This window comes from Ictidomys tridecemlineatus, chromosome 12 (genome assembly GCF_052094955.1).
Source record: "Ictidomys tridecemlineatus isolate mIctTri1 chromosome 12, mIctTri1.hap1, whole genome shotgun sequence".
NCBI classification, from domain to species: domain Eukaryota; kingdom Metazoa; phylum Chordata; class Mammalia; order Rodentia; family Sciuridae; genus Ictidomys; species Ictidomys tridecemlineatus.
Genome location: NC_135488.1, coordinates 118,796,544 through 118,805,874, shown reverse-complemented (window position 1 = coordinate 118,805,874; position 9,331 = coordinate 118,796,544). Strand labels below are relative to the sequence as shown.

The 9,331-nt window shown below is 46.1% G+C and overlaps 1 protein-coding gene across 1 annotated transcript; it reads left to right on the top strand.

Moving 5' to 3' along the window:
• Positions 1 to 1,932: 1,932 nt before the first annotated feature.
• Rps7 (ribosomal protein S7) lies at positions 1,933 to 7,972 on the top strand. The gene is made up of 7 exons (XM_078029731.1): positions 1,933 to 2,060; positions 2,255 to 2,338; positions 2,423 to 2,494; positions 3,010 to 3,153; positions 4,142 to 4,206; positions 7,188 to 7,338; positions 7,862 to 7,972. The coding sequence occupies exons 2-7, from the start codon at positions 2,264 to 2,266 to the stop codon at positions 7,937 to 7,939; spliced, it is 585 nt and encodes a 194-aa protein (XP_077885857.1). The 5' UTR covers positions 1,933 to 2,060; positions 2,255 to 2,263; the 3' UTR covers positions 7,940 to 7,972.
• The last annotated feature ends 1,359 nt before the right edge of the window (positions 7,973 to 9,331 follow it).

Genomic DNA, 9,331 nt, shown 5'->3' with positions numbered 1-9,331 from the left:
CCCAAAGCCAGTGGCTCCCATCTTGGTAACTTCCCCACTAAGGAAACCGTCAGGCCATGGGCGGACGCAGGACTGCAGTGTGAGTTCATTGGTTTCAGTCTAGGAAGGGAGGCCCGGGACCTGAGAACTACCAAGTTATCACAGCAAGCTCTTAAGAGGTACCATGTCCCCGACTTGAAATACCCCATATTCTCACTCTCACTCACCTCTGGGACCTACTGGAGGAGGGCAGGTCTCCGGAATTCCAGGAGGGGACCCACCTTCAGGGACGGGCATGATGCTGAGGATCTTGAGGTGAAGGCTAGGAACAGGTGTCCCAGGGACGTCCATGCCCAGACTGCAGGGTAGGGGGGCAGGGTGGAGTGAAGGTAATCTCATACCTGTGCAGGATCTTCAGGAAGCCAACCTTGACCAGAAAGCTGCTGTCCCCCTTCTGGGTGACCCTGGTCACTGAGTCAAGTGGCTTCTCATGAAAGTGGACATGGCTCTGGGAGCCTTTGGCATCATGGCCTGCTGCAAGGTGGATACTCCAGACTCTGGGCTGACTGCCCTTGTTGGCTGCAGCTATCAAGGTGAAACACACAGCTCCAGCTCAGCAGCGTCCCACGCTCCAGGGACACAAGCAGGAACCTTGCAGGCTCACCTCTGGGATGGGCCAGGCAGGACGACCGGGTGGTGGCTGCAGCTGGGGATCAATGCTGAGCACGGGGAAGAGAGGCCAGTGCCCACCCTCCTGGCTTACAGCACACCCCCACCTCCACCTCTCATTTTTCTTGAAGGCTGAATAAATCTCCATTGTGAACATATATCACGTTTTCTTTATTCATTCATTGATGGACCTAGGCTGGTTACTGTGAGTTGTGCTGCTATAACCATGGGTATTCAAGTGTCACTGTATAGTAATTCTTCAGGATAAAAACCAAGGGAAGTTATAGAGGAGTCATGGTGGTTCCATGCCTAGTGTTTTGAGAAACCTCCGTATTGATTTCCATAGTGGTTGTAGTAATTTACAATCTCACCAACAATGTAAAAGTGTTCCTTTTCCCCACATCCTTTCCATCAGTTATGATTATTTGTATTCTTGTTGATTGCCATTCCGACTGGTGTGAGATGAAATCTCAGTGTAGTTTTGATTTTCATTTTACAAATTGCTAGAGATGTTGAACATTTTTTTTCATATATTTGGTGGTCATTTTAATCTCTTTTGAGAAGTTTTTAGTTAATTTGCCCACTTACTGGGTTGATTTTGGGGGTTAATTTTTATTACTAGTGATTATAACCTTGGGGCATTTTATCAGGGAGCTACATCCCCAGGCCTTTTTAACCTTGGAAACAAGGTCTCATTTGTGAAGTCTTCCTAAATTGCTGAGGCTGACCTAGAACTTGCCCTCCCCCTGTTTTAACCTCCCAAGTCATTGGATTACAGGCGTGAGCCACCTTGCCCAGCTGGTGTTAAGTATTTCGAGTTCTTTAAATATTCTGGATATTAATCCTCTGTCCCAAAAGCAAAGATTTTCTCCCATTCTGTGGGCTCTCGCATCACATTCCTACTTGGTTCCTTTGCTAGCACACATAAATTGGACAACTTAGACGACATGGACCAGTTCTTTAAAAAGCACCAACTACCAAATCTCACCCAATAGGAAATAGATAATTTGAATAGTCCGTAATTATTTTTAAAAATTGAAAAAAGAAATCCTCAGACTCTGATTTCACAGAATTTGTCAAAATGCTCCAAGCCGAATTAATTTCAATTTTCCACAGTCTTTTCCAGAAAACAGAACACAAAGAAGTATTTCCCATCTCGTTTTATGACGTGTGTATTAACCCGATGCCCAACCAGCGGACACCCAGTGCCGCTTTCCAGGACCAACCAGCGAAGCCCGCACACTCGAGCTCTGGACCCACTTCCGGGACTCTCTAGTTGTCCTGCTGCTTCTCAGTGGTTCTTCCGGCTTCCGCCTCTCTACTTTTGGTGTTCCCGCCTCTGTCCTTCCGCCTCCGAGATATGATGAGATCTCGCGAGAACTGGGCCTCTTTCTAAGCCGGCTCTCTTCAAGGTAGGTGGTACGGGGCCTAAGCTCTGCCGCGTTTTTCGGCTGGCTTCGGGGAAAAGGCCCCATGGGGTCTGTCGGGACTGTGGGCCCTTCGCCTCGGCGGTGGGATGCAGTGGATTACCCGGCCCGCGCCCGCCGATGGCCCTGGCAGGCCGGGCGGGCGGCGGCCGCCCCGTTGACCGCGCGTGCTCCCCCAGGATCGCGCCATGTTCAGCTCGAGCGCCAAGATCGTGAAGCCCAATGGCGAGAAGCCGGACGAGTTCGAGTCGGGCATCTCGCAGGTGAGTGCCCGCGCGGGCGGGACCCGGCGGGCGGGCGGGCGGACGGGCGCGCGGGCCGGGCGCCCACGCTGTGTGTGCCCGCAGGCGTTGCTGGAGCTGGAGATGAACTCGGACCTCAAGGCCCAGCTGCGGGAGCTGAACATCACGGCGGCCAAGGTGAGCGGGGCCGCCGGGGTTCCGCGGAACTGCGCCCAGGCGCACCCGCGGTGCGTTGGGAGGACCGCCGCCGTCGGCGTTGGGGTCAGAGCCGGTGCCCCCTGGTCTCACCCCCTGGGTGGAGGAGACTGGGCCTGCGTGCAGGGTCGTCGTTAGGTTCACGAGCTAAAAGCTGGGCGTGCCAGGTGTGCCCGGCGTGGGGGAGGCCGAGCCAGGTGGGTGCTGGGGAAGGTTCGTCTGACTCCGCTCTGGAGGGGCTCTCTCTGGTGATGACCTCTTGCTGGCATCACATGGCACAGGACAGGGCGGGCCGCGTGCGTCTGCCTGATCGGCCCTCACAGAGCCACCTGCAGTGGCTTGAAGGCCCTGTGGGTGAGCTTAGGTCGCAACTCATGGACCTGCGCACACACTCAAGCCAGGTCTAAACCTAGCAAAGTGATGTTTAGAAAGGGATCTCAGTGAGCCGGGTGGTCTGGTCTGCGACAGCTTGTTGACCTTTTTTTTTTCTTTTAAAGGAAATTGAAGTTGGTGGTGGTCGGAAAGCTATCATCATATTTGTGCCAGTTCCTCAGCTGAAATCTTTTCAGAAAATCCAAGTCCGGCTTGTGCGTGAATTGGAGAAGAAGTTCAGTGGGAAGCATGTGGTTTTTATTGCTCAGGTATCTGTTACTGTTGAAGGTTCTTTTTCCTGAATTTGACCAAGTACTTTGGTTTAAGCTGTGTTGCTGATCACAATGCAGACAACAACCCTGTTAGGAGTACAAGCACGCTGGGTAGGGAGCCGGGGAAGTTGTGGTCATGTTGAGTTAAGTGATTGAGTACGTTCTCTTGAGAAGTCAGAACAGTGTGAGAGGTTTGTTCAGTCACAGAAGGGCTTTCCATGATACAATGCCATTTGTGTCTAGTGGGCTGCTGACAGGGCAACCAGATGAAAGGAGGGCCTGTGAGGTTGTGCTGATCCTCGGCTGAATCTGACATGGGCTCTGAGATTGAAAGATGCCACTGGATACCTTGTAGAGAAGGGAGCGAATGAGTGTTTTAACTTCACATCTGGCTTTGGTGCAAATTAGTCTGTGGGGAATAAAGGGCCAGGATTGATTGGGAATATAAGAAGTAGTACTTTTGGGACTGGGGTTGGGGCTCAGTGGCAGAGTACTTGCCTCACACATGTGAGGCACTGGGTTGATTCTCAGCAGCACATATAAATAATAAAATTAAGGTCTATCAACAACTAGAAATATTATAAAAATCAACTGTCATCTGCTGCTTGTGTTGCGTAATGGGCTTTGTTGAGTATGGGAAGATGTCAGAAATGTGGGAGTTTTACTTAGGTAAGATAAGCTGTGGATTCTGAATTATTGAAAATTCTGGAAGTAATTTTATAGAAAGGGGTTCCTCAGTTGTTTGGTCTAGGTTTTTCCTAAACTTTTGACTTTTTTCTTTTAAAACCAACAGTTAGGGTTGTGGCTCAGTGTTAGAGCACTTGCCTAGTATGATGAGGCACTGGATAGATCCCCGACACCACATGAAAAAATAAAAACAAAGGCATTGTGTCCTTCTACAACTAAAAAAAAATTTAAAAACCCAACAGTTATTAGCTTTCTGTCAGCTTATGTTTTTTTTTTTCATATAATTTTTACCTTACAGAGGAGAATTCTGCCTAAACCAACTCGAAAAAGCCGCACGAAAAACAAGCAGAAGCGTCCCAGAAGGTGAGTTTTTCAGCTGTGACTGGATTGTGCTGCGCTCCTGTCTGGCGTGTGATTTGTACAAGGTGTGTTGTACATTGCAGCAGGTTATCCATTAAGAATCTTGACCCAGTGACATTGGTTTCCTCTGTAGAGTTGATTCCAGACCCTCAGTTCTTAGGCGTGAGGAAAGCATGCTAGGTACAGTAGAGGTGCCCTTCTGATGCTTCAGCTTATTTGGCATAGACTTAATAGTTGACTTCCTGAACTAGGCCTTGTGTTCTTAGTGTCTCTAGTAGTTGGTTTCTCAAATTTTGGATTCCAGGATCCCTGCAGACTCTTCCCTAGGGACCAATTTGAGAAAAAAAAACTATTCTGGCTATTTCTCTAACTGCCAGAAGTGGCGCACTTAGGAATGTATCATAGTATTGTTTTCCCTAGTTCATGGACGAGAAAACGGACGCAAGCCCAGGAGAGTTTGCTCAGTTAACTAACAGTGCTGACAAGTTTTAAAAGTTGTTCTATGAATACCTAGAAAATAGAGATGGGAACCTTAGTATTGTGGGTGTAACAGGGATTGTTGTGAGACGGGAGAGGAGCCTGAGGATGGGAAAAGGAGGTGTCTGATTTTCTAGAATTTTGAATTTGTTTCATGGGCAGTGGGAGTGGCATAAGAATTCAGGATATTTTGGGCCTGGTGCCTTGGTGCACACCTGTAATCTCAGGAGGCAGATATAGATAGGAAGGTCACAGGCTTGAGACTAGCTTCTTTTTTTTTTCTTTTAATCCGCTTCTTTTTTTAAATCTTGACACTTAGAAGGTAGAAGGGGTTTGGAATCCCAGTTCTGAAAACCTGTGAGGAATTAATTGAGCGAAGGAACACAGCTAAGGGACTGTCTCCCGGATCTGCAGCCTTGATTGATGCTCTGTCCTCACAAACCTGGGATTTCCAGATGTTCTCAGTCAGGACTTGGCTCTTCCTAAGCTATTCACTAAGAATCTTGACTGAGTGACATTGGTTTCCTCTGTGGAATTCATTCTAGATGTAGAGGTCAGGTGATTCACATAGGCATTTATACAGTATAATAGAGCAGCGATGTAAAAGATGAGTCTGTCCATTTTTTCAGCAAAGGATAGAATGAAAGGGAAATCCTCAGTTCTTAGCTGTTGAGGAAAGCGAGCTAGGTACAGTAGAGGTGGGCATAGTTGGAGATGGAGGCAGAAGTGAGATGGACTTCTGATCTTTATTCTCCCACTCCCTGAGATACATTTAGCAGGTTGTGGTGATTATGCCACTTTTCCAGACTGGTTACCTGCTTTCAGATTGATTTTGCTTTTCAGTAGCCCCACCCCTCATTTTTGGCTATGTAAGGGTTCTTTCCCTCTGAACTACTTCATTCCCATGGTTTGTGATTATTAAAGTTGCATTGCCATTGTTTCCCCTTTTAAATGATTTTTAAAAACAGAATTTGAGAGATGACTCTTAAGAATAACTTTGTTTCTGTTTTAGTTTACATTTTTTTAGAGAATTTTTTAATATTTATTTTTCAGTTTTCAGTGGACACAACATCTTTATGTGGTGTTGAGGATCAAACCCAGCACCCCGCGCATGCGAGTTACTGCTTGAGCCACATCCCCAGCCCTTAGTTTACTTTTTTTTTTTTTTAAAGAGAGAGAGGAGAGAGAGAATCTTTAATATTTATTTTTTAGTGCTTGGCGGACACAACATCTTTGTTGGTATGTGGTGCTGAGGATCGAACCCGGGCTGCACGCATGCCAGGCGAGCGCGCTACCGCTTGAGCCACATCCCCAGCCCCCTTAGTTTACTTTTTAAAGGAAGTAATTGTCTAATTTCACAGTAGTGTGTTTTCCAAGTACTATAAGAATGTTTCACTAATGAGTAGTAATGACTTTGAAAGTTGATGAAGACTTTGGATCGTGGATCCTGAGATCCACTAGAAAGCAGTTCCTGTGTGTGTGGGTACTGCCAGATAGAAAATACAAATGAGCACGACATAGTGTCTGTTACCTACCCTGTGGTGACTGAGATCTAGACAAGTAGCCACAATATCAGTCTGCTTTAAATGTCAAAAATAAGAACTGTCTCTTGACTCAATCCTGGCATCTTGTGGTACATAGTAGGTACCCAAAAGTTGGGAATTACAGATGGTCCCTGGCTTGTTTTGACTGTAAAGTCATGCAAAAGCGATAGAAACTGTACTTGGAATTCTGAATTTGGCTCTTTTCCCAGACTAGTGATATGTGATACAGTCCTCATGATGTGGGGCAGTGACAGCCCACAGCTCCTGATCAGCCTCACGATCTCAAGAGGGAACAACTGGCAGTCTTCAGTGGACTCTTGTTAAGCTAGGGCGCTCAGCAGTTCAGGTGTATTAAATATTCTTTGACTTCTGTGTTTCCTGCTGCTGATGGGTTTACAAGGTATAATCCCATTGTGAATCAAGGACTGAGCAGCTGAACCTTTTTGATTGGTAGATGAGGCGGCAGCTGGTGAGCTTGGTGGTGCTGCTCCAGTAAGGAACAGATATCCATGTTATTTACATAATGGGGATGGATGGAAAATCAGGGTCCACCTGGCTGGGGCCACCATCCCAGAAATATGAGAGAACAGCACCTTTGGGGATGGAATAGTACAGGAGTTTTGGTGACATCTTAAGAGGCCATGCAGAGCTCTTAAAGGACCTTTAGTGGGTAAATTATGTGATCATATTGGTATTTTTGAAAGATTACTTTGGACAAGGATCCATAAAGTGGTAAAGAGGTTATTTTTAAAACCGTGTGAAAATAGAGATAAGTCCTCACAATGGCTTGGTGCACATGTAGTTTACCAGGGTGTCACATTTAAAATAGAAGAGACAGAACTGTTAACTCTCTTCCATGAGAGGTTGGATTTCAGGAGTTTTGTTTTGACTGAGAAGTGTCCTCCAGGGCTTACTAGGGCACAGACATTGCTAGATTGCTTAATTTTCTGCTTATTTTTTAAGCCGTACTCTGACAGCTGTGCATGATGCGATCCTTGAGGACTTGGTCTTCCCGAGTGAAATTGTGGGCAAGAGGATTCGTGTGAAGCTGGATGGCAGCCGGCTTATAAAAGTTCACTTGGACAAAGCACAGCAGAACAACGTGGAACACAAGGTGGGGGGCTAATACTGGTGGAGGGGCCTGACTGCTGGGAGGAGGGTACACCCCAGGGCCGCCTGTCTGGCTTAGGGCTGGCTGCTCCTTTGTCACCTCTACCCAAGTCCTTTGGACTCTATGTGCCAGGTTCTCTATTGAGGATGTTTTAGAAATTGGACACTTTAATTTCTCTACCTTTTTGTTAGGAGGAATGGAAGTGACCCGGGATTGGCTTTGAGGAAGGCTTGTGTTTTCACACATCGGGGTGGGTGGTGGGGGACACCCGCCGACCCCCTGGCTTCATCCATGTGCTGCAGAGGAGGAATAGCACTGTGTCAGGATGCAGAGTCTGTCCAGGGAGGCTGAAGTCGAGCTTGTCCCTGGTCCTGGGATTCTGGGGGGATGCCCTGAGGAGTTTTCACCCCTGGTTGTCCAGGAGGAAAATCATGCCCAGACATTTTCACAGACGTCAGGTTTTGGGGTCTGTGTGTGCATTTATTTAAGTTTGATTAATTTGTGATTCATTTTTTTTTCCTTGTAGGTTGAAACCTTTTCTGGTGTCTATAAGAAGCTCACAGGCAAGGATGTTAATTTTGAATTCCCAGAGTTTCAGTTGTAAACAAAATGACTAAATAAACTGTCGTTTACAGTATCCTGTTTTTGGGTATTCTGTATTCAAGATTGCGTAGATTCGGGCTTCTGTTTTAGTGGCTTCCTGTGAAGACTGGAGAATTTGCACAGAGGGACCTACCTGTATGTCAGGATTTTCAACAATGCTGCTACTCTCACTAGTAACACCTCAGAGGGGTTAAAACAAAGCAAAAATATCTCCATGAAAAGAACTTTTAAACATACATGAGAACATAATTGCCTTTTGAAACTAGTATAAGGATTAAGTGTATTTTAAGATGGCCTTTGGGAGATTCTTCTGTTTTAAGTTAGATTATCCTATAAGATTCCAAAAACTTGGAAATGGCTTTCCAGTCAAAGAGTTCCAGTTGGCTTTGTAACCATTTAAAATGTTCAAAATTTTTTTTTTTTAATTTTTCGTTGTAGATGGACACAATACCTTTATTTATGTGATGCTGAGGATTGAACTCACGCCCCACGCATGTGAGGCAAGCACTCTAGTACTGAGCAACAACCCCAGTCCCATAAAACGTTCAGTATTTTCTGATTACTTTGCAAGAACAAAGATTACCAGAATACCAGGATAAGTGCAGAATTTTGGTTGGTCTGTAACAACAGCTGCACAATTGCAGGATAGGAAGCCAAAGATGTGCTGCTTCCATTTGCATCTATCTTTGTCTTGCAAAGTGGTAGTGGAGATTTTCTGTCACTCACAAAGGTGATGGTCATGTGACCACTTCCAGCAGGTTCCCCTCAGCTTCCCTTGTACTTTGTTTTGTCACTGAGGGTTGAGCCCAGGCGCCCTCCACCACTGAGCCATACTACCTGACCTTTTTATTTCATGTTTTCAGACAGTCTTGATCAGGGCCTTGCTAAGTTGCTGAGGCTGGTCTTGGAACTTTTGATCTCCTGCCTCAGCCCCCAAGTCTAGCTCACAGCCCTCTTATTAAAGTGTATTCTAAACTCATATTCTTCAAAGTCTCAGATTTGATAATTATTAAAATCAAGAAAGTAAACAGCCTAGAGCGGGGTTTACACTTGCTGTAAAGTATTGAGGCAAGCTTTTTAAAATGAAGTCGTCTCACTGCTTCAGCTACAATTAGTGCTTTGCTGAGCAGAAAGGTTTAGGGACCGTTTCCAGTTTTATCCCAGGGTCTCATAGCTGGGGTAGTAGCCCAGTGGTAAGCATGCGAGGCTCTGAATTCAATCCCCAGCACCACAAAACAGTGGAAATGTCTGAAATTTTACAACTTGTAGATGAAGGAAATCTAGTAGAAGCTTATGTTTGACCACCATTCAAAAAGTGACAGTGCAAAAAACAAATGCCAAGTGTTTTCTCTGATATAAGGAGGCTGACTCAGTGGAGTAGGGAGGGGGAACA